Source organism: Anarrhichthys ocellatus, unplaced genomic scaffold (genome assembly GCF_004355925.1).
Source record: "Anarrhichthys ocellatus isolate YVR2014 unplaced genomic scaffold, GSC_Weel_1.0 scaffold52, whole genome shotgun sequence".
Classification (NCBI taxonomy): domain Eukaryota; kingdom Metazoa; phylum Chordata; class Actinopteri; order Perciformes; family Anarhichadidae; genus Anarrhichthys; species Anarrhichthys ocellatus.
In genome coordinates this window covers 344646-370419 of record NW_022280082.1, presented here as the reverse complement: position 1 = coordinate 370419, position 25774 = coordinate 344646, and the positions used below count along the sequence as shown (strand labels likewise).

Sequence of the window (25774 nt, the reverse complement as noted above, 5' to 3'; positions counted from 1 at the left end):
GTGTGAGGCTGTGATGAATGTGTCGTGAGGAATTGAGGGGGCTTGTCTATCACTCTGCCTGCACATGATAAATCACTCTACCTGAAACCTACTCACCACAGCGGAAAGTGGACAATAGGCAATGCAAGAGAGAACAGAGCTGGGGTGGGTGAGAGGAGGAGAGCAGGCAGAGGGATCGATTATGAAAAAAAATTCTGAGACTTTGGATGGGGGACTGTCCTCGAGCATAACAACGAGATTAATTGAAGACTGAAGTTGAGACAAGGTCTGAATCTTTATGAGAAAGGGGATGTGAGGCACAGAGGACAGAAAGAAACCAGGCTGACAGGAAGAAGTTAGGGGCTCTTTCTGGGACTCTCTCGAACAGCAAAGCGACGTCATTCGAAATTTGGCATCTGGTTCCCATCATCCTCAGCATTTGTCTGTTCAACATACACAGCCATGGGAGAAGAGACCATGTCTGTGGTATGCGCTTCCTCTGCCGCACGTGGTCATCACGTGACCATGACAATTCCACTGGGGGTCACACAGAGGTGATGGCCACGAACAAAGACCAAACAATAGAGATAAAAGAAATCATTTCTCAGTCACACTAAGATATGTTTAACCTTTGGCCCTGGCAAACATGGCGTGGGGGTTTGACTGGGGCTCCATATTCATGCACTAATCTATCCGTCCACTCGTCTCCCCTTAATCTCTTCTTCAAATGCAATGAGGATGTTTCTGGTCACCACCAATGGGCAATTTATTCTGTATTGAAATCTCCATTAGTCATCTTGTTGTGAAGAACATTTAAAGATATTCTTGACCTCAGCTCCGGTTGAACGGAGATCAAACAAACCCAATGCCTTTAGATGTGTGTGTGTGTGTGACTGCAGGGAATTTAACACTGTTTGACAGCGGAGCATTTAGAGCTAATTTGTGGACCAACTTGGAGGAACCAGTGAAAAGGAACCCCACCCACACCAAGTTCCATCCTGTTCTTTCATTCACACTCCTTTTGCTGTAATCATTTGGCCATCGCCCTCTCGGTCCCCACTCCCCTTCCCCCTGCTGGACACAAAGGCAGGAAGGAAGCCTGGACGGCCAGAGAACAGAGAATGGCTACTAGACAGAGCAGGTCAGTCGGAGCAAGCAGTCAGTGGTTTTCCTTTCATAACCATAGCAGGGATGTGACCAAGGGAGCTTGGGGGACCGACTACGGGTCAAATATGTGATGTCTAGGGTTGATTTCCTTTATACTCACCTAAAATCTGTCATCTTCATATTAATTAGGTAATGTTTTATCTGATTGATTTAATCATTTGGGAAGACACAACCCAGGTTAGCCATAGCTGAACAACCACTCGCTAACACGCCACCACACTCGGTTTAAATTTTCGACCTGAGGCACTGACCCGTACTCCCCCACGGGCAAGGTCAGAGACCTTCTGTCCGAGCTGTCGCGTGAGAGATCTATGGAGATCTGATGGAGGTGGGTGCATTTCCACTTGGCTCTCCATCTTTAGCTGCGGACGTGCAGAAAGGCTAAGTGTGATCCGTGATTATGTGTGCAGGCGTGTACGGTTTGATGCAATCCAGACACAGCCTGCCTGCTGTGCTGCACATTGTTTTGACATGCAACAGACAACACAGTTCAATCAAAGCGTGGTTCATGATTCCACACTTGCTCCGGTCACATGTGAAAGAGATTGAATAGAAGAAAAACGTACTTTCTGTCTGTTTCTGGAGTGGACACCTCACTGCTGAAGCCTAATGATTCCTGAGGACAGACAGACGGAGACAGGTGTCAGATTGACTTTTCAGCCAAAGATTGCGTGAAAGTGCAGATAGTGTCTCTGCCTACCTGGATCTCAGAACGGAGCTGCAGGGATGTGCTGCTTGGATCTTGTTTCTCCTGAAAAAGACAAGGGAGGAGACAGAAGATCAAATGTCAGTGTCAAAGGATAATCACTTAATAACATATGAACTGTGAGCACTGAGAAGACTAGAAAGAAGGAAAAAAGATCTGCAAAAGGAGAAGTCAGGTTAGTCGACTAGAGAAACAGTGGATGGCATGTTTAACAATGCCCTCATGTGGGAAGGACGTATTTTGGTCAGACACACCTGCACGTCAGGGAAAACAAACACGAACACGTGCGCACACACAGACAGACCAACAACCCTCCCATTGACGGCTCAACAAGTCAAGTCTAGCCTCAGGTAAACCTGCAGTACTTGTTCTGATTGTTGGTGAATGCCGCCGGGCGGTGGTGTAGTCGAGGCAAGTCTTGGCTTTCCTCGCGGAACAAGATATCACAAAAGCACCTACGTAACTGGCGACATGAATTCCACAGTGCTATTACAATGACGCTAGTGGGCACCTCCCTCCCCACAAGATAACACCTGCTGGGTTTCCTTACATTTTTAGAATACAATATCCCATATTGGACAAAATGAAATGGCAGCAGACAAGGGCAAACTGGCTTGTATAGAAAACATAACCAGACTACCAAAAGGAATGTCCTGTACACAAACAGTGGAAAATAACATTTCAAACCTCTCTTTCCTTATAAACTGTTGCTGAGCTTCTCTAGCCCATAATGTCAGTTCAGGCTGTTTTCACTGTTACACAAGGCTGGTGCTTGTATATGTCAAAAGCAGGTGTCCTCATAACAAATCCAGATACAGATGTCAGATGCAGAGGCTGCACAATCAGAACAGGTCTGTAACTTCAATCTGAACCCGCTGCATGTGATTACTTAAAGCCAATGAAGGGCCTTGAGGGATTGGTCAAGTGCATAGCTTCTTGGTTGTGTTCTTGTGTGCTTTTGAACTCTCATGAAAGAGATTATCCAACTCCCTGTACTCGCACTCGCCCAATGCTACCACGCTGCTCTTGAACTGTGGATTATTAAACCCCACAGGAACAGAACTTTGCTTAAGGGTGGTGACCAGATTTTCAAAATGTGGACCGGGGATTCAAAGGCCTGCATCTCTTGCCCTTGGGGTTATCATCATGTCAACATTGTTCATTTTTAGTGGACATTTTCTTGCTCGTTGCATAAATGACAAATATGTGGCTTTACTATCAATGTGCCTTTACTCCTCCTGGCAGGAGCTGTGAGGGTAGCCCGTATTACTTGCTCAATGCTGAGATCATATAATGAGGCAAAATGAGAGAATGGAAAAATATTTGTGAAAATAATAATGCATACACGTGGCAGGCTTGATAACATTAAGCAGACTATGAATGGCATGGGAATAAGTTTACAGAGGAGATTAGTCAACAAGATGATTTCGTATAAAGTTCTGTAATGGACAGTTCTTTGTGATGACCTCTAAGCTTTCATTTATTTTGGGCCATTTTTTGAGGAAGTGTCTACGCCACGATATTGCTGAAATCCATCAGATCCCAAGGTGCAGCGAAAACACAACCAAAGACAAGTTCCTGTTTCTACTTTCGATTTCTATTTCTGTACATAATCTGCCAATGTTGCTAAACTTAAAAATCAACACAAAATGTCCCCTGGTAAACCCATAACTGTCTCCTAAAGGTGTGTTGTTATTCGTCAAGGCTGAAGACCACTGGAATACGTGCCAATGCGTCCTGTCATAGCAGCTTACAGTCAAAGTTGTGGGGAATTTCCTCACATTGTACGTAACAATAGGAGTTTAAATACTAGTCATTCAGCTTGGCAGCCAAAGTGGCATTTCAAGTAGTTATCTTACCAGAGGATCACTAACTATGAACGGATAAAAGAGTTGACATCAACCACGTAGGTTATGTCAGTAGAATCAAGCCGTCGCCACAAAAAAAAGACAAATTAAATACGGAGTCATCCAAATGGAGAGCAGGGATAGGAAATGAGTTGTTTCTGAGAAATACGCACCATTCTCTATCTCCACACCCAAATATTAGATTGTAGGATAACAGTCACAGGAGGCTGAATCTACACTTCCTACACTTGGTCTGTCGTACCTCCTAATCAGAGTGAACTTCAGTTTGACCTTCTCTGACTGGGCTTTGAGCAAGGGGGCACAATCCTTCCACACCCTCAACCTCCAAGCATGAGTCAGCGAGTGGCTAATAGCTGAAAAGCACTTGAAGTGACATAACTTCTGTTTAAAGCTCTTTAAGAGCCTGTAGCCTGCCGGTCATAAGAGCAGGAGACCTAAAGTGCTGAGGTGGCTAAAACCCTCAAAATTTGCCTGAACCCTACACTTACCCCCGACAGTAATCAACTGAAGGCAGACAGTCAAGATGTTAGCGAGACAGTCTGGCTGGCTTAACTTTCACGCTACAAGTCCTAAGTCTTTTTTGCCTTGTTCATCTATTTGTCTGTTACAGTGATCAAGCAGACAGAGACCTGGCTCCGGACTTTTCTTTGGAAAGTAAATCAAGAAATGTCGGGAAAAGCTCTGAAACAATTCCCCCGGGAGTACGGTGAGTCCCATAAGTCAGAGAGCAGGTACCTGTCTATTAGGCCGTAAAAAACAGACTCACAGAGTTTTGTCTGATTGCATTGCAGCATCGGGGAAATCTGGGAGGGTGATGATTTTTGTTTTTTCTTACAGAGGGAGAGCTTGTGTTAGGCAAAGAAACAACACATACATCCCTTAAACAAGCACAGCTTTGGCAGCCAACTCTGATCAAACAACTGCATGGTGCAGAATAATGTGGGTGTACTCAGAAGAACCCACATAAAGAAGGAACAAGGTGTGTGCTCATATGCACGCGTAGTCACAAATGATTTCACAAAAAGGTAGCGGCGGTTTGCTTTTGCCATCAGATCCTCTCTGATGGCTCCTCCGGGCTGCAGTGACAGAAAAAGATATGCCCGGCTCACCGATGGATAACCAGACACAGAGCCCGACAAAGCCAGATGCATGACACCACAGACATAAACCTACACAGACACCCAAACCAAGGAGCACCTACACACTCTCAACTCGCCTCCACTTCCACAGACAGAGACACAAAGCAGCTCTCTGTTCCTCCTGCTACTCCTCAGCTTCTCTTTACTCCTTGTCTGTGCGTGCCATCGCTGACATGGAAGGAGTGGGTGGGATGGTGAAAAAGCTGAGGAGAAGATCTGGAAAAAAACAACTACATCCCATTTGCCTTTAACTGCAGATTTGTGAGATGATTTTGTCACACAACGTGGAGAGCAACCAGTGCATTGCTAACGAAGAAGCAAAAGAGAACGGTGAAAAAGTTGCCAGCGTAACAGAGACAGATTCTGAAAGAGAATATCAAATTGATGCAGTATCTGTGTGCGAAACTTACATCTGAGAACATACTCCCAGAGGGAGCATGCTATCCTTTACTTGAACTTACCAGCATCAGCCTGAGATACTGCCCTACTTACCGCGAATTGACACCATGCGTGTGAATGTGCATGTGTTTTCCCCCAAAGATGGCCACAGGGTTGTTTTCCACAATTCACTGTGTGTGTGTGTGTGTGTGTGTGTGTACATGCAAGTGTGATGTGAATGCAAGACCCTGATTGGTTAAGCATGACTGAAATGAGTTAAAAAAAAATAGAGAGAGAAAGCAGTAAGGGAGCATACGAGTGAAGAGCTCCGGCTAATGAGGATCACTATGTCTGCAGACAGGGGATCTAGCGTTTCCATCATTAACCCAGAAACTACAGTTAAACACTGCTCTGCCACAGCAGCACCATACCCACGTTAATGAGAGGGAGAGCATAGAAATACAGATGAGCGTTAAATAGCAGCCCTTTAGTTCAAACAGGACGGCAAAGCCCACCACAGGCACGAGCTCCAACAGTGGAGTCGCTGCCAACCTCAGAGGCAAAACTAGCGGATATGCGGCAAAACTAGAGGGACCAGGTGGCATAGTGGAGGTACGCCAACTGGCATGGTTGGGTAAATCTGGGTGGGCGAGAATGAGGTGCCTAGGTAGAGGGACGGGCACCAACTGGAAAGGTCGGCGGCAGACCCAAAAACACATTAGTCGTGGGACCAGTACGGCACAATGAAAGCCTGAGGAACTGGCTCAATCGGAAGATCTCACAGGAAGATCTACACGCACTCATTCCTGACCTCAGTATATGCCAACTCTGAGCTGCCGCACACTCGGTGACACCTCTATCGGCTTCCTTTCCATAAGGCTCGAGAGTGTATGTGCGTGCATACTTGCAGCACAGGCATGCGTGCTTCTACAGTGAGGAGCATTCCTAAGCCCAGAGGATCATCATTGCTTTGCTATTTCAAGACAAATACCGGAGTTATCACAAATTCCGACGACAGTCTCATGATCCCAATGCTGAAATCGTAGAATGAATTACAAATATATACCACTTGCTTTCCACGAGGGTTATGGCAATAACGAAGCTCGGCCAGCATCGTTTGAAATCTTACAGCAACAGAGGCAGCTGTTGAGTTGCGGCGTTTCTAAGCAAAAGCCTGAAGGTAGAAAGGACAAATAAGCAGCAGAATTTGCGACAGTTTGTCTTTCTTCCGCACTGTAGTTTTAACCCGGCGGAACTGACCCACTTTGACGACTGAACTTCACACAAGCCTCGTGGCAAAACAAAACAAGTCAGTATGTAAGTCTTGACCCCCATCTGTCAAGCTACTCAGCTAGAAAACATTACAGGGCGATCCTGAGGCAAGCAGATCAATCTGACACCAGCTGAGGCGTTGCGTCAAAAGTGTTGAAATTAAAAAGGTCAACAGTGAGGATTTTTAAACCAAAGCATCAAAGGGTTTAATCTTCAAGGCCTGCTTGTTTATCCACCACTTTATAATTACTCTCAAGGATTATTACCACAGACAGTGTTGCAATTTCTCATTATGGTTTAGGGCATGTAGAAATGTGTTAAAAGATTTTGCCCCTCAACCACAAATTTCAAAAATATCCATTTTGATTTATACTTCATGTACATCATCTGCTGTGGTTTGAGAGATATGCTAACATCTAGTTTGATGTTTTCTGCCGTCGGGTATACACAGTGATCCACTCGAAGGACTAGTCTCCACACTTTTACCTTAGCTCCTATATGTCCGTGTTTTGGCATGTTTTCACCATAAGTAGCAAACACAGTGTTGAAGAGACTAAAGCAAGATACAGTAACAGACAATAAGGAAAAACTATCTGATAAAAAGCATTCGTCTTCATAGATTTATTTATTGATCAAATAAAAAAAAAGTATTGACCCGCATGTCCTGATTTTTTAGATACCATTTTTGACTGACATGTTAACCACAGGCAGGACAAAATGAAATAGTGCTTTAGGGTGAAAAAAAAAAAAGGCAACGATATAATAACACATCCCGAACACATCGTTAAAAGACCAAGAGCTCATCTTGAAGAAGAAGCACTCCTACAAAACTTTGAAGACTTGAAAAGCACAAAGCACACAGCAAAAACTTGTCATGGAAATGAAATGCAAGGGAACACTGATTTAGGTGGAAGAGACAAAAACAATATACTACTATACTTATTCCTTCAACAGCAAATACACCAGCAATTACCCAAAACAGGTGTGTTTAAAGGATGGATCTGAAATGTATAGCTGTCTGCAGTGTATGTTGATAAGATCAATTGCATCTATGTAAATTGCATCTTCCGTTTGTGGTTCCGGTCAAATATTGCAGATATAACAAATGCAAAACGCTATAAAAATAATAAGTAGGCTCTAAATGTCGTTGAAATCTTTACTTTCGCCCTGATTTTTCACTTGAAACAACAAATTCTGTTAAGAGTCGCTTAACTCTTTTGCTCCCTTTCAATACTTCCTCTTCCACCAGTGAGCCTTGTGCATCAACAACTCAGCATGCCAGTGAGAGCCATCGAAACGCTCATTGTCTATAGGAGCACTGGGGGAAACTGTGCATGGTAGCGCTAATCCATCGGTCCCATACCCAAAGGGGGATGTTTATTCAACCCCTTGTGTCCCTGCTACTCAAAAAACTAACATGAAGACGCTGTGAAACAATCCAGCAGGAACCAGGCCGGAAGTGGGTACGTCGATAGTTATCTCTGAGAGAGCCTCTCTCATCAGCTCCTAAAAAGCGTTTTACCACAACAGCCAGCCACCACTTTGTTAATTCAGGGGCCCCTCAAGAGCTGGCAGACACATTGTACAAAACAAACACAAATATTAAGCTCCCCACATTTTTGTAAAAATGTTAGTGTTGCAAGAACATTTCTCCAGAATGGCGCAAAAAAACCACCAAACAGAAACCAAAGACAACTACAAGACTCAACTTGAAAATGTTTTGGAGAACAGAAACAGTCAATAAGAGGGCTTCTTCTTTCACTTTGTTGTCACCATACTGACCACAGTCGAACTGTAGACACTGGGTCTTTCTTCTGGGAATTTTATAAAATCAAACTGCCAAAAATGTTTTCACCAGACAAAGTTAACATATGGAGATTTTGAATTAGACATTCATCATACTTTAACCTTATAGGCTTCACTCTTATGGCACCAGGCTTGCCCTTGCCTAGCACTCCCTTTATCTTGACTTCTGACCCCTTTAGTAGTCTGAGGCCCTGTTCAGACCTGGCATCAACATGTGTCTTGGTTGATCCAATCACAAGTGGACAGTTCTGCCTTGGCATTAGAATACCCCTCCAGTGACCACTTGTGACCATTTCTCCGCTTCATATGCAAACACAAGGCAATACGGCAGTATTACAATAAAATCCAAAACACAAGATTCACTCTTACTGGTTTCTTAAGAGAACTCTGCGTCAGTTGAGTGTGAAGACCAGGAGAGGTCAAACCTTCTTGGTCGCAAAAAGTTACTTTGGAAGAGATGCGAGATGATAAGAGGTCCCACGTCAAAAAAAGAACTGACCTATTCATTTGGAGTGGAAAAAGAACCAAGACAATGACTGGAGAGGGTGTGGGACATGATTGAGTCACCCATCATCCTGTACCCTTTACGAGTGACAAGTCTTTCCCCAAAGGGCAAGTCCCTGAGGAGTGCAACTTGCTAAATGTCTCCCCATTAACGTGGCTGATGGACATTGCGACCTTCTTTAACTGTCTGCTATTGGTCCTTAGGGAGGCACGTTAGGGTATGACGTTTGCTTGCAGCCACTGATTTCTGTACATACTTCACAAGATACAAGAGTTATTTGCTACTCTCTTTCTGACTGGGTGTCCATTCTGCGGTGCTTTCTCCTCACTTCATCTTTGTCTCTCATGCTCTGCTTTTCGTTCTTATCCATCTCCTCTTGTGTTTTCACAATGTATTTGAGTTTCACAGGTAAGGCGTCATATTGCCTGAGAGGAAGTAGTTTGGCTCAACCTACTCTTACCCTCCGTGAAGAAACGGCTGCTCTAGACTTGAATATTCCCCAAACCTAATTTTAGAAAAAGGACTGCACTGAAATGCAAGGCAAAAGTTCAATCCATATAGCGTAGGTGCATACTGCGCTTTTGAGAACTCTCAATAAGGTGTTGTCTGACCTATATTCCTTCCTTCATGGTTTTTTTTTATTTCTCCTATATTTCGGTGCCAAACATTGCAGAGTAGCGGGACAGCTGCAGGCTCCATTCTCCACTCCTTCTCTTCATTCCCCTCATCCTCCTCATTTCGTCTGTTCACATCCTTATCCTCCTCCTGTCTTGGGCTGCAGGCTCAGGGCCCAGTCAGCTCTTTTCCTCTCTTCTTACACCCGGGCTGCAAAATCTGCCCCGATTGCTTCCTCTTCACCTGTTTTATATCGTCAGGATGAAACCTTCCCAAACTATAAAATGTCCAGAGGTAATCCATATTAATGTAAACTCACACAAAGGCCACACAGAGAGAAAACTTAAACCTACGATCAAACCAAAAAAATCATCTATGTATCCACAGCTATGATTTTTTTATGCTTCCCAATCCTTCTCATGAAAGCTGTGAGAACAGGATGTCTACCTGGAGTCATTAAAAGGAAGAGCACAATAAATCAGCTATCCATCTGAGCCATGCTTAACCAAACCAAAACCCATGGCTGCCTACGAGCAGAAGAGGCCTCCTGTTGAACTATACTTTTGGTATACATTTGTTTTAGAAATGAGAACAAATTACCTTTTCCTAAAGGTTCGTACCAAGTAAATTCACCATGAACAAATCATAGAGCTATTGTGAAGTTAGCATAACGCTCAACACTTGTTTTTGTGGACCTACTGGCGAGTGTGCGGAACAGAGCTACGCCCTCTGTGGCAGCACCAGCAACATTCCTTCACACATTTGAGTGCAGCTTGGCAACCAAAGGGGTGCCCCACTACCCTACATCCTTGTGAAAAGGACCCCCAGAACACAAATGCATTCACATCCAGAAAAAGCATACTGCCTTTGGGGAAAGTCTTAAACTTTAGCACACATCCATGTTTGTTCCGCTGCTGTTGTTCCTTGCTAGGTTGTTGGCTAAGACTGTGGAAATTTCACTGTGTAAAGCTACGAGACTACTTTTAAAAGGGGGATTTTTAGGGTCTTATATTAAAGGATTTGCGAGAAAAATGATCATTCATCAAAAGCATTTTGGAAGCATGCAAATGCTTTGTCTGACCACTGTCAGCAAGTCTTTGTTTTTTTGTCTTTTACTTGTGTGTGCGAGTGGGTTTGCATTTACCATGTCAACCTCTTGGGAGACTCGTCTTTTGCGTAGCTCCTCCATGCGGTCGTTGACGTCACTGAAGCAGGTGTTGTAGTACTCAGAGTACTCCTGGGCTAGGTCATCTATGTTGCCCAGAGAACCATCCTGGAGAAAGGAAGAGACGACATGGTTTAGCTAGGGAACTATACCACATCCCGAAATAGGAAAGCTGATAATGTAATTGTACGGGGAAGAAGAGTCCTTGCAAATGTATACAATTTGGTATTCAATGAATCACTTCAAAAACTAACAGTAAATGCAATGATTCACTCGTTCACGCAGCTTCTATCACTTTAACAATCTACCAGTGCTTCAGGAAAGGAAAAAAGTCTAACCAAGATAGTACACTGTGTGACAAGCCCACCCCCCTCCATCCTCTCCATTTACAGCACAGCTTTAGAAAACCACTGTCACATACACTTACAATTAGTGGCATATAAAAGGTTCCTACAGGCATTTCAGTAAAGTGGCATGGCTTTAGAGAAACACATGACTCATCAACACACATGTACAGAGAGGTATGTGTTGTCTACACACACACACAATCCAAAACAGAATAATCTAAATATATCACTCAATAAAAGGTCTGTATATTTTCGGCAGTTGATTCTTATTAAGTCCCATTCAGTGTCTTTTGCCAGCCATGGTTTGATCCTGGGTTTTATCTTTATCGAGGCTCAAATCAAGGATGCCCTTTACCTCCTCAGACATTCACCTAACTACAAACCAAACACACTCTTCCGGTTAGCTGTAGTTTAGGTCAGCGCAGTTCCTGTCATTGTAGGAAAATATGTGTTTAGGGAGGAAGCTGTGCACCAAACAGTAAAGACCTTAAACAACAGAATACTCTCTGTTGTTACTTTTGGAAATATGAATAGTGAACCCAACCATGAAGCAAGATCAAGAAGTTAGCTGGGGTCAGTCCTCGTGTATGGTTTGGTGGGTTGTACTCAATGCAGTTCTCCAGCTAACTAGTCACGCTCCATCGGGTCTGAAAAATGTATTGTATCCTTTAATTAAGCCCTGAAGAAGAGCCACCTCTTTTGCACTTGCTGGAGAGAAGACGGACACTCATCTCTTGCTTTGGTAAAAATGTAGGCCATTCTGGCAGTGATGGCAAACTGTTAAATATTCATCAGTGTTGATCTAATCTGTGCCAGGCAGACAGCTAGCATTGAGTCACTGTGCAGGGTCCGAACAGTCTCTCTCAGTCTCTGTCTTTCTCAACCGGACTCCCTATCTGGGTGCCAGGCCGCAAATGAATGGATCCCTGTGAGTGTGAGTGCCACAAACACACGCACGTGGGCATAAGGCCCCTCTGAACACACATTAGCATTCACATGCATGCATGCATGCATGCAGGAGATTTCAAAAACATTGGACCAAAACAAACTCAGGGAAACCAATCGTATACAACACAGCTCAGTGGACAAAGTTATGTGACGGCACTTGGTGATTGTGCACGGAACACAATATCACTAACAAACACACATGTTCTGTCTCAAAGTGCAGCTTGGCCGGCTGTGATCCATCCTCCTCGTCTCATTGCTTGAGAAATTCTGTTTCTGGCCCAGACATATGGTCCGAGATGACTGAGATTCCCAGTGGGAATACTCCATGAGCAGCAGACACATGCTATCCCCAGCATTCCTCGCAAAGATTGAAAGCAAGCTCTCATTACAGAACTCCAAGATGTTTTAATCACCATACACATGTCACAAAATAGTGCTGATCTATTCGCCACGTCCATGAGATAAGAACAAACCGTGTCCTCAGATTACACCAACTGTTGATTAAAAGAGGGCTTCTCACGTTAGTGTTAAAGAATAGCGAGAATTGATTAATCAAGCTTTGCCATTTTTCTGGTCCCACTCCATCAGGTGCATTAAATGTAAACCTCAACTGTGGACTGTAAAACTGCACATGCTAGCTGTTCTTAGATTGATGCGAGTCTCTGGCTGTATGCATCCACGTGTGTGCAAACCCTGTGTTGTGCGTGGATAACTGAAATTCCTCCAACTCTATAGCAGTATGAGCTCACGGGGGTCCGACACAGCTGACCCTCACCGTGTAAAGTGATACCGCATATGCTCAGTTATGTACATATCCATATCCACTATGAGACAGCACGTGAGTGTAAGTGTAGAGAGTGAAAATTCCTTTAGGGAGAATCGCAGAATCTGAGGGAACGCGTTAAGAAACGTAAATCTTTGATTGAACGTGTGTGGTGTCAGCAGATGAGCAAGAGTTTAGTCGATATTTTAGAGAGAATCTGTCAACGTGGGAGTGTAGGTGGAAGAGCATGGACGGATCTAACAGTGGTCCACACATCCAGTTTGGAAATGTGGGCGGGGGGGGGGGGGGGGGGGGGGGGGGTGAGAGTGGAGGCTAGACAAGGGATGATTTGTGGGATACTGACTAGGACAGCTGTGGGGTGAGAAGAGAATAAAACATCTGGAGTCTGGGGGTGAAGAAAAAGAGAAAATAAATCAGCATTGATAAGAGATTCTAAGGATGGAAATTAAATCCCGCACAGCTTACCTAACCTGGAAATCATATGGGTCTCTGTGTGCTAATTAATAACCCTAAAAACAATGCTTACTGTAATAATATAATTAACACAATTTCAGAAACCAATTAACCACAATAATAAACATCTAGTTTCATGGAGGTATGTTTGAAATGGAGAATAATTCCAACTCAGCTGATGTAACAGCCAACTCCCAATTTTGACTGGAACAATGGCAACAATAGTCATACAGAAAAAAACAACACCCGAGCAAAAATTTGTGAGTGAGTTTGTGTGTATTTACAGTAAAGAGTGTGCATGAGTCATTTACTTTACAAGCCTACTTGAACAAGATGGCTACTCCCAATGTGCAGCTGAAAATTTTCAGACAACAACTGAACAAACTGTGTTCCGTGTCACTTCTGGACCGAATTCAAAAAACTCAACTCACAACAGAGAAAAGGTTCTGAGAAATGTAGAAGACGTTCACACGGACGCAATAACTGTGACTTAGTGGCTGCCATGTTGTTCCAACCATCAAACACACAAATCAGTGGCATTGCACCACGGTGGATAAATATTTCAGCAATGTGTGATATGGTTGCTACTGAGCCATAACCAAGTGAATTACACAATATTCATTCAGGATTGCGTTGGAGGAATAGAGATGATTACCATCCATGCCAGACATACAAGATAATAAAATCAAGTTTATCCCTTTTCTCATGGAAAACAAATCAAATATCCTCAGCTTTGGTTTGGAATATACTGCAAATGTATCATGCTTACTACAGGCAGCATGGTAGCACACTTGAGAACGCAAACAGTATTAAGTAGCCTCTGCTAGCTTAATCAGTTAGCCACGGTATTCCAGCTAGCACAGAAGCTTGTCTCCTGGGACTTTCAGTAAGTTAGTATAAAGCAGCATCGCTTTAATAAAGATGCAATGTTGTGTACAGTGTTAAAACGTATACTTCATATGTTACCACCCTACTGGAATTATAGTTTCCAAACATTTTACCATTCTGTAGCCTGTATTATACCGTTTTTTTAAATGGAAATCATTTGCACCATTTTATGATGCAACAACATGAAAAACCACTGCAGTGTTTATTTGTCGTTTCACAATGTAAATACTTTTAGTTCGGTACAAGCTGTTCAAGCTGTTATTCTAAAACAAACACATTGCCAAGAATGAGCAGTTCCCAGCTGAAAGGACCATTTCCTCACAACATAACATCTGAATGGCACTCCACTAAAGCAATCTCTTGCAAAGTTATTAAAAAATTCCACAGCCAGCATGCACGGCACTGATAACTTAGGTCTCCTTGCGTGCTTAGGAGTCACTGCCAAGGCACACATCTAATCCCGCAAGCAAGTTACGCTCAATTCAGGTTTTTATACATTACGTTAGATGTTGCAAAGTCTCACAAAGAATGTGTTTGTTTATTATAAGCATAGAGAAAGACATGCCCAAAGGCTTGTTCTGGTCTATCCTTTGGGCTCACATTCCTGACTGGGTTGAATGGCGGAGTACATGGTGTTAACCATTGTCAGAAGGCTGGCCTGGTGACTGCCCCTTTTCTCGGGGAAAGAACAATGACAACAGTTTACAGTAGAGCCACGCATCTGATGTAATGTTTGAACCTCGGTGGTACGATCACTTCCACTTGCAATGCAACCTCAGGACAGGTGCGGCAGGTTGACCAAACTACAGGAGTTCTGAAAAATATCGGATGCACTTTAGTGGAGAATTACGCAAAACATAGAGCCAGTGGTCTGGCCAAGTCTGACTAAGATGTAGTGTCGGTGACGGGAGCCAACGGGGGAAGAGTGTCGAGGAAGGTGAGGCCAGGGGGCAAAGCCCAGCCACTTTAGTGGGCTTCCTGAGGATATCCAGGTTTGAGCAGATCAGTGCTCCACCATCCCAACAGAGGAAACCTGCCAGTTCTCTGTGTGACCTCAATAATGACAGCAGTCAAGGAGGGGGAGCAAAGGAGAAGTGAGCTGAGTTGGACTGGGCCACAGTAGACACAATTAGGCTATGATAGACTGTGTTAGAACATGATTGGCAAAGATATAAAGTGGCCTAGCTCACCACGGTTTGGCAGAAAAGGACTGGAGCATACGCTGCCACTCCGTATGAAGTGCTATGTGGGAAGAAGAACATAGAAAGCACCTCATCTAACCATTTGTTTTCGCAGACACAATCAATATCCAATCAATAGAGAGAGAGAGAGAGCGAGAGCGAGAGCGAGAGCGAGAGCGAGAGCGAAGTATCCAATCCTTAGGTCTAGAGATGAAGCACCGTCTAGTACATAGTCAGTGTTTTCTAAATGGAAAAAACTCCCACCCCACACTGTGTGAAACGCCACAAAACTCTCTTCAAACAGAGACGGATTTCCTGCAGGCAAGTACAAGACTTCCACGAGGCTAAAGACAACCTTTCAAGCAAAAACGGGATGAGAGGTTTCTTTCAGAGGAGCAAAAATGAAATAATGGATGACTGTCAGCTTTTGACTCTCCAGGTTTGTTATCAAATCCTCGAGACTAGGAAGGGGAACAATTAGAAGTTAGCCCTTAGTGAAGGCATGTTTAAAACTCTGCATTGCGACTCTCCTCAACGCATTAAAACAAATTAAGCAGCCATTAGGACTCATGGATCATTTGCCAAAGAAGGTGCAATGGAAAAGGAACAGGAATGGATTATTGCAGAGAACTCAAAACATGTCTGCTGAAACTGAATTTTTTGTTTCCAGTCAGGTTGTTTTAATGTGGCTCATTTAATATTCAATAAAGAAAGTTCAATAAAACCCCTCATGTCTCTAGAAGAGGGGTGGGACTAGAAGCAAATCCCCATTCGACCACTTAAAACAGCTATAGCTCCAGCGCCGTTCTGTCACAAACCACCTTTGACTCACTGGCTTACTTTGGTATTCTTATTAAACACATTCAGCAACAGGCTGACTACTGTGTATGATTAGCCTCAAAGACAAGGCCGCCTTCAAAACATACTGCAGACCGAAGTGCCCTTTGGTTTACACGATGAAAACGTGTTTTGGAGGAGCAAATGTAGATGAAATTCTGTAGTTGAACTCTTTGCCGCTGGCTGTTTTAATGCTTATCTGCAATACTACCCGAGTAGTTCTTGAGTTTGGCATGTGTGCTGGAACGTATAGTAATCCCCGACAGGCAGGAGTATAATAAGCATGTTAACCAGATCTTTATCAGGATGTATGTCTATCTGTACAAGTAAGCCTGTTCTCACGAGAGGGGAGCCAAGACCAAACACATTTGTAACAGTGAGTTAAAGTTGGGTCAACAGGCTTGGGGCAAACCCAAATTAAAAAGGCCATTGAATTCCCATATAGGCTCACAAGCAAAACAAAAGCCATTGAAAGTCATAGGGCAATAGTTATATTTAGCAGATCTATTTTACTTTGAAGTAGAGGGTTTTCATTGTGCTTAGGATGTCATAGGGTGCTTAACGACAGGAGCCCGAGCAGCACATTGTTAGGAAGAAAGCTCATTATCTCAAGGGCAATTTAAGAGGCTTGTATTTTTGGGACTTTTTTATTGTTACTGTATTAATTACGTCAATAAATTGATAAATCAATCTAAGATACATTTTTAAAGCAGTGAAAATACAATCACGTATACTTATTCAAATGCATAGGAGTACTGCAAGGAAATGACAACGTTTTACTAGACACTGTTATATTTACATACATGATGCCTGCAAGCTGCCATCAACTCAAGAAACTCATCACCAAAAGACCATTCCAACGGAAAATCATGCATTATCATGGCTGTCAACCAGTTAGTTCTAGTAGGACGATCTGACCTGCTGAACTTTTGAAAGACGCCGTCAGCGGCCAAGAAGACCGATCAAGTTCCACGCTTTCACACTTCTAATCTTTCCAGTATAGTTTTAGTATAGTTCACAACTATCCAAACCGTCCCAAGATTGAATACACAAACATGTAAAGTGATACAGTACGTGGAACAAGGTTCCAGCTAAAGCCGAGTCAGTGATTTTTAAATGAGTAGAGTGTGCTATGTCTTCTGGTGGGTCAGCTACTTAAAATCAATGCTACAATTAGTTTGTGACCTCCAACCACGTTGATGTTAGCAAAGAGAAGGATGCATGTGTCCATATTATAAAACTGTGAAACTTAAAAAGTTTTAAGTTACTGGATTGACCATCAAACAGTGGAGATTGGTGTATTTGACACATGTCAAGAACAAAAGAGTTCAAAGAGCTTGTTGCTGTTTTGCATGCGTGTGTCTCAGCTCAGGGGAAACCATGAGCACATAGTCTTGCAGACATTTGCCTCCAGAGCAATAAATCTGGATAAATTGCCTGGCTGGGAGCCAGGTCTCCCACTGGTGTCAGAGGGCAGGACCGCCTCCCCCCACCTACGTGCACACACACACACACACACACACACACACACACACACTCGCACTCCTGCATTTACACACCATTCACATCTTCAGTGCCAGACCAAACCAAATTAACACCTTTGTCTTTGAACAGAGTGGAAGTAACTGCAACACATTTGGTCAGCAGATCAATCAGACCCCCCATGGCCTGTAAAATCAAGACTGCTGTGGCAGCCAAACAAAAGAGTTGTTACAATGTACAGCATCTCCAAAGTGAAGAGCATGTGAGGCACAAACATGCAGTATACAGTTAGTCGGACTCTCTCTGGACTGAGATAATGCAGTTTACAAAGAAAACAGGACACTCAAAATCTCTTATGATCAAGGGCTCTGAAACACTGTGGGAAATCATACCAATTACTTAATAAGCAAATTGTTAAATGTTAGAATGTTTCCTGATAAGAGAGGTATGTGTGGGATCTCAGAGACCTTGACGTGAACTTCAAGAAAGCCAAAACATAACTAATAATCAGCGTTTGCAGTTTTTTTTGAGTGGCACTGTTATCATCCAGTCAACAATACAGACACAACGCATCTCCTCATCTGGAGGAGCAACAACATTGGAGAAAGCGAGCAGCAATGTAAACAATGTAGCATGGCAGTACACCGATGCTCAGACCAGCAAACTAAACACACACGAAGGGTTCATCTTTCACTCTGCAACATACCATGTTCTCACTAGATTCCTGTTCCGATCCGACCGACTCAAGCGTGTGAATACGTCGCTTGCAGCCTCCAACTAAACCGCATGTAGCGCTGGTGCATTTGAAACTCCGGCCTTTAATTGAGGACGCACGGCTGAGAGCTGTGTTGAAGCGCAATTTGCATGCGGCAACTGGTTGGCTACACAATCGCTCATTCGGCAAATCAGTGTCAACTTTGACACCCTAAAAACAAACAAAACAAAAAAAAAAAAAAAAAAATAATAATAATAATAACTTACCAGCATCCCCATTACGTCCGTCCACAGTTGGGAAAAACTGTCGGACGCAGCAGCGCTCTCTGCCCGGGGCTCATCGGTCGGCTCATCGGTCGGCGCACCGGCCCCCTGATCACCTTCCATGATGGAAGAATGTGTTGTGTTCAGTCAGCCCAATCTGGTGCAAAGCTTGAACCCAGGCCCGCGGGCAGTGAACCTGATCGCCAGCAACACAACCGAGATGTGGGTGCCAAGGCTGCTCCTACAGAAAGTTGCCCTTGACGCACCGGCGAAATGCTCTGACATTGCTTTGCACGATCCGAAGTTTAGTGCGCGAATGGCGTCCCGACATATTTGCGAAACTCCCGCAACAAGTCGTGCGTCGAATTCAAGTTATATATTAAACACACAAAAAAAGGAAAGTAACGCGGTCTAGAGTTGTGTTGGACCAACAACAGGTCGTTCGTCTGAAAAGTTCCTTGCGGGGTGTTCCCTGCTCAGGATCCGTGCGCCGGGGCATAAACCAAACCACAAAGCGGGGGGAGATGTCGTCCAAGTGGGCGAGAAGTTTCCGAAAAGTTAATGGAATCCCTCGACGAGTGACAGAAAACGGTGTGAACTTGCAGAGCGAGCACACAATAAGCTTATTTCCATTTTTAAAAAATCGAGTGAGAGAACGCCCGGAGCACATAGCAAATCCTCCAAACACTGCGCCTCCCCCTCTCTTCACCCGCCGATTCTCTCTCTCCCTCAATCACTCCTCCCAACAAACCATTACAGCAGAGGGAAAACACTTGTCCCGAGTCAGGAGCACAGTCTGGCCAGAAATTAACTCAAACCGCGGACGAATCATTAATATTCCAATAATACACTATTCGTTTTGTTATTTATATAGTTTGACCAGTTGACAGGTTTTGTTTTAACCCTGAACATAACACTTGTGCTAAATTCCAAATGCCTGCTGCTCACTGACATTAGTGACCCAAACCTCCTCCATGATGATGTTTATGTCCTCATTGCCTTCTTTGATCGTTTTAAATGGTCACTTCATAGTTTTGCTGAGGCAGCTTATATTCCGAAATACATTTACAAGAGTATAGTTCATTTAAGGGAGTTTTTTTTTTTTTTAACAGCTCAGAAAACTTTTTATCTCATGCTGACAGGGCTTTCCACCAATACCTCTCTCGAGCCAGCGTTGAATAGGGACTGTGAACAAAGCACATTCTCCACACAATTGTATGAAAATGAACAAAAAGCGCATGGGAAAAAATGTTTTTTAGGAAGTGATGCATAATAAATGTGGACGAAATGCTGAACAATAACAAGAAACTTTGACTGTAAGACTTTTGAAAGTAGTTAATTTGGTTTAGGATTACCATACAGACACACACACACACACACACACACACACACACACACACACACACACACATATATCAGTTGGTATATAATGTAACAGCAATGTTCTCTATGCAGATCTCATTTGAATATATAAGATAAAAAGAAACACGTCATGTACAAGCATGAAATTGCACAGCTATCCTGTCTGATCAGCCCTTTGTTATGCTCCACCAGCAGGCTACTCTATGGTAATGAAGAAGTCGTGAGACTGTCTCTGATTCTCCCTGTTGTTGTCAGAGGCATATTCTCTCAGAGCAGCAACAGCTGCCAGATCTTGTGACAGATGCCAGAAGGATGAGAGAACCTTCTCAGTCTCTCTGACTGAGAAGGTAAGACAAAACCGTTTAAATCACAGCTCCCTTCTCCGCGGTTTCAAGCCAATCTAAAATGCTGCTTCACCTGCTGTTCACCAAAAACAGCCCACAACACCACATGCAATGAAAACATGCATTTAAAGAAGTAACGAAACCGAAGGAGAAAAGAACCGACCAGAAAAGAACATTGAACTCACATTCCGTTCCGTAACCATGTAAAATGTGATCAGTTGCACCTGTGGTGCAAGGAGATATGTGATACATATGATAAGATAAGAAAATAAAAATAAGAGGAATATGCAACTAGTATATAGAAACTATAGGAAACTAACAAGAGCTAACAAGTAAAACTTTGACCTGATGATGGTACTAGATGAAAGGTAAGGTGATCAACATTTGTACGATTCATCCTCTGGGGAACATGAATATCTGTACCAAATTTTAGGGCAATTCATCCACTACATGTCGAGATATTTCAATAAAATGTCGACATCATTGTGGGGCTAGAGGAAGAGTCAGATGATCACCAAAGTCAGTGGGATTCATCCTCTGGGGATCATGAATGCACAAAATGTCATCGCGATCCATCCAGTAGTTGTCGAAATTCACATGTCTAAACTAAAGTGGTTTACCCACGCACCAGAAATCAAACACATCACGCAAGTTACTCCTCTTTGTTGGCCCCGATCGTTCCCTTTTATTCAATATAACGGTTCAAAGTGTGTGTCAGTGAAGAATTACTTTAACAGGCCGTTGATGAGCGGCAGCTGCTCATCAACGGTATCCTGCTTACGGTCTAAACACACAGAACACACGCTCACACAAGAGCAGCTTTGTTGGCCAGCAAGTCTACAACCCAGGGGTCTGCACTGCTGACCTCGCATCTGTAACCTCCGGTTAACAGCAGCAGCAAGGGGTAGGACTACTAGTGTGTGTGTGTGTGTGTGTGCGTGTGTGTGTGTCCATACTGCCATTACATCATTGCACTAGTCTTCCCATGTTTCTAAAGAATGATGAGCACGTTGTGTTTTTTGAAGAACGCTGATCCTCCCCCTTCTTCAAGCTAAAAAGAGGTGTTGAAAGTCACCCCCCCCCCCCTCACACCCACCACAAACACTCTTTCTGCCAAAACCCCCATTACCCAAATACAAGACAGTGTGACCCCACCTGGAGCAACTCAAACTGTACCGTTAATAAGGAGAACAGGAAGCCTGTTGACCCAATGCACATTCAAACACCGCTGGTGTGTGTGTGTGTGTGGAGATGCCAGCTTTCCCCTTCTCTCTCTTCACACTGGACACCAATCAAGGTGTCATGTTGCCAGACGAGAGGAGACAAGTCACTTGCTAATTGTTTTACCATAATGCCAATTTATTAAGCTACATGTTAGAGAGTTGTCTCCTTTGGATCGGCTCTTTCGAAAAGATGTGAACATTTGGTCAGAAATGAGCGCAAAAGCATATGAACACGAAGTGGATACGCCTGCAACCAATTCAGTGTCTATAACTGTGTCCTGAAAGTATAGGATGTGAGAGCTAAACTTATTTCATGGTTCTCATAATATATAGGGGATTCTTTCATGGAGGGATGATGTCATGAATATACATTTTCTGGCGTGGGTTACTTTGAACATAGTCTTAAAAAGCCTCAGGACTTGGACTACATCCTGATGGACGGCAAGTGTGAAAGTTATTTTGACAATTTCACTGCCTTTCATCTATCCTCTTTCATCTCTTCTCCCATCTATTATTAATGGTTTCATTGTCTTATCAAGCGTTCCTCTTCTCTGGTGCCGATCCTGCTTGGTTCCTGTAGGATGGGAGGAAAATAGCACCGTCATCAGGTTTGGGACAACCTCTAGAGTAGACGTGAGACAGGGAGCAGTCGTTTCTTTTATGCAAAAGCCATTTCTATGTGAGGTCATGATGTGTGGGACTTTTTGGTCAGTATAAATCAGTTAAAAACAAGCCTATTTTTACAAAATCAGAGTCAGGGCTTAGATGGGATTGCCAGCATTGGCAATGACTACATTTACAGGACTGTGTAAGGACAGGTCAGGACAAGACAATCTCAGGGAACAGCACGTGTTTCTTGCAGGTATGGCAACAGACATGAAGCCATTGCAGGGATCTTCCATCTACAAAGAATCAACTAATCTTCCACTGAGTCCATTCATTACCACTCAAACACTCCCACAGGCTGAATAATGTTAAAGTCTCAAAAAAACACCCGTTGAGACGGTAGATTTCCTTTAAACGCACTTGCCCTGGATTACACTTTATCACGGTGTTTCATTTTATGACTCTGCAAGATTATCACAAAAGCAAGCAGCGTGTCTAAACACACTCAGAGGGGCGATGTTGCACGGCAAGAGCAGAGAACGGAAAGAGAGCAGAGAGAAGATAAAGGTCGGGGAGGAGTTAGAGAGTAGAAGAAGATTACAGTGGAACCTGTCAGACTGGTCACATAAAGGTAGTTAAGTATCAAACTGATAAAGGTGATATCTTGATGTAGAGTTGAAACAACAGTGAAACACCTTTAGGTGTTCGGACTACAAGGAGGAGGAAAGACAAAGTAGAAAGGCGCTCCTGAGACTAAGGAGAAAAAGGAGACGGAGATAGAAAAGGAATGCAGACGGTATTGAAGCAAAGCAGTGGCTGGACCTCCCCTGATAGTGAGAGTGACCCTTCCTGGAGGTCAGTGACCCTGGGCCTTCAAAATTGCCCCTGGGGGAGTCACGAACCGTGCTGCCAGGCGTGATTAACAACTTAGTGGACAGACATCAAGGGCACCACCAACGCCCTTAATGAATGCTGTACGTAACCACACAACACTAACATATACATAGAATAGCTGCGTTTTAGAGCATGCATCCTCTACATTGTGAAGATATTGAATGATAAAAATAATATTTTGGAAATTAATGCGCTTATTCTTTATATGCAGATTAATGAGGCTGGTATGCATCCTGTCCTGTTCCAGTAAATTATATTCATTTTTAGATTTTTGTAGTTTCATGAGAATGAAATAAAGGTGACTATAAACTCCTCACATTAAAGCAACAAGGGTGTAGTCACCTTTCTTTTCGCTCTGATCACCATTTCTCCATCTATCTCTCATCTTGGCTCACCCCGTGTTTCTACACATCGTCCTCCTTTTTTAAAATCACTTGGTGTCTACCCCGAGTTTAATTGGATCGAATGTCTTGAACCCTTATCTCTTAGTCCTCAGTGTGCCTTCTCTGAGTGATTAATTGGGATCAAGATTTTCAAATCATTAATTCTGCTTAGTCGATGGGTCAAAGGCCCGACAGTCCCCAGGCATTGTCTTTGAACCAATCTGGATGAGAGCATTTGCTACTCTTATTTATATGTGTTTGCATATATATATATATATATATATATATATATATATATATGTGTTTATGTGTATTACAATGCGCAAGAGGATGTGTATGTGTGATGAGTAGGCGGCCAGGCTAGCCCCACTGTGCTTCACGCGCCACTGAGCCTTGTGTGGGAGTTATCACACGAACCCAATTAGCATGACAACTAATTACTGTTGCCTCGGTCCCCTCCCCCAGCTGAGCAACTCATTAAATTAGATCAACACACTGGTCTTTCCACTGAAAACAATGCTTTCAGGGAGTAATAATGAATGCCTGGCGCTTGCTGTTTGTGTGCTTGAGGTATTACTTTTCATAGGGTGGTCAAGCATAACACTGGAGTCTTTTGAAAGCTGGGGGAAACTTCAACTATCAACACAGGAATGACTTCAGGGCTAGAGGGAGAGAGAGAGAGAAGAGAAAGGAAGAGGAAGACAATTGGGAGTGTGAGGTAAACACAGTGATATGCACGGTGAACAACAAAAGGGTACAGAGAAACCTGCTGACACCACTGTAACTCAGACAAAACATTTTCACATTCTTTGTGTCCCATTTAAGTCAATTTGACTTTTAAATACTCTATTATGCACTCGCCAACTCACCGACATGAGCATGTAGAGCTTCTATAGGCATGCAGTTTGCACAAAACTATATTACGCCTCCCATAGTCACAAGCCTTTCCGAGTAGGATTTACTAGTACTATACTAATCCATGCTTTTATTAATGCACTGGTAATTGCAGGTCCCTTTCATGTGCTTTGTGTAGAAAACTGCCGACATATAAACAAAGCATATTTCTGCTAAGCCCTGGATCCCCAGATTCTCCATGCAGCGTATGCCTTCCGTGGCCATGTGGTCGGTGATTATGTTACACTATTGTGTGTGTGAACTGAGATTCCAGGGTGTTTTAATCAGGCGCGACTGAAAGGACAGATGTTGTTTTGGATGTAAGCGAGCTTCCAAAGGCATGAGCAGCGCCGTGTGAGAGGCCAGAGTCCTTTAACTGAGTGCACGGTGTTCTTGAGCTAGGTGCATATTTTCCATCTGGGATGCGTGTTTGAAAAGAAATGGCCGTGGAAGAAGATTAATCTGTATCTTTGATAAAATGCTGTGCACACATCGTGCTCGGAAATAACAAAACAGGGAATAAAGTGCGTGTTTGTTTGTTTTGTTGTTTGCGCGAGTGAGTGAGTCCACAGGTGCAGACAGTGGAGATGTGTTGGTCTCACTGTGGATGGAGGTCATGTGACTTGAGCCGGCAGCTGCGTTGGTGTCAGGGTGGCAGTGCCAGGCTGAGTGCTGATGTCCAGTGTGTCATACATTCTGGGTCATCTCACTCTGTGTACTGCACGAGATGTACTGTGGCAGAGCACTTTCACAATAGAGAAAGAGCCTGCGAGTGGACAGAAAGTCCCACCCAAGAAGAAGTGCTACTGTTACTTTACTACTTATGAATATGTGAAAGTACTACAACAATTCAGCTGTAGTAGTAAAACTTACTGGTAATCCATATCGATTTCAAAGATACATTTTCTAATTAACTTTACATAATTGCTTTTTTAATTGTCCATTTATTACAGTTTGAATTACATTTTTTATGTGGGATAAACTGCAACAGTACCAAGTCAGATTCATTTTTTTTTATTGTTTGACTGTATACTGTCTTTTTTGGAATTGTCAACCTTTCTTACTCATCCTTAGGTCCACAGAGTCAATGCACTTGCACTCCAGTCAAAGTAAGCCAGTGATTCCTCTTTGAATCTCAAAAAACATTCCAGAGATGTCCAAACTGTTTAGTCTGATGTGACGAGCTGTTTTCGATTGTTTTGTCATTGGTCTCTTGCTTATCAGGAGCTTTCCCATGGCCATGTTCTGTTGTTCTTTTTCCCCTTTTCAACTCCTCTCAAAGTGTTGTTCCCCCTCTCTCTGTTTTAATCAAGGGGGCAGTACAATGGGACACAGTGGTGCCCCCTGCTGTTGTCAAATATACTCACAAACCACAGCGCACAGGGCCCTCATCGCCATGCACCACGCTGGACTGTCTATTAAATCCTCTTGCACATCCTGTTATGTCAAGTCAGCCGCTCTGCCATATGTTAGCCTCTGAGCTATAAACAGTAAAAAAAACAAGCTTGGCCTCCATGTTATTAATGACAATGTGTGCTGTGAACACATAATTATCCCCTGCAGTTTGATC

General features: G+C 43.4%; 2 protein-coding genes across 2 annotated transcripts in view; both read right to left on the bottom strand.

The window, feature by feature from the left end:
* Positions 1–1502, bottom strand: part of sash1a (SAM and SH3 domain containing 1a) — a 30570-nt gene extending 29068 nt beyond the window's left edge. The window contains exon 1 of the mRNA XM_031870275.1: positions 1398–1502. Within this exon, the coding sequence (XP_031726135.1) occupies positions 1398–1502 (105 nt within the window). The remainder of the gene's footprint in view (positions 1–1397) is intronic.
* The window catches only part of LOC116395967 (sterile alpha motif domain-containing protein 5), a 119529-nt gene continuing 93763 nt past the window's right edge, over positions 9–25774 (bottom strand). The window contains exons 2-4 of the mRNA XM_031870239.1: positions 10580–10708; positions 1847–1897; positions 9–1762 (exon numbers count right to left, since the gene is read on the bottom strand). Of these exons, the coding sequence (XP_031726099.1) occupies positions 1676–1762; positions 1847–1897; positions 10580–10708 (267 nt within the window). The 3' untranslated portion in view covers positions 9–1675. The remainder of the gene's footprint in view (positions 1763–1846; positions 1898–10579; positions 10709–25774) is intronic.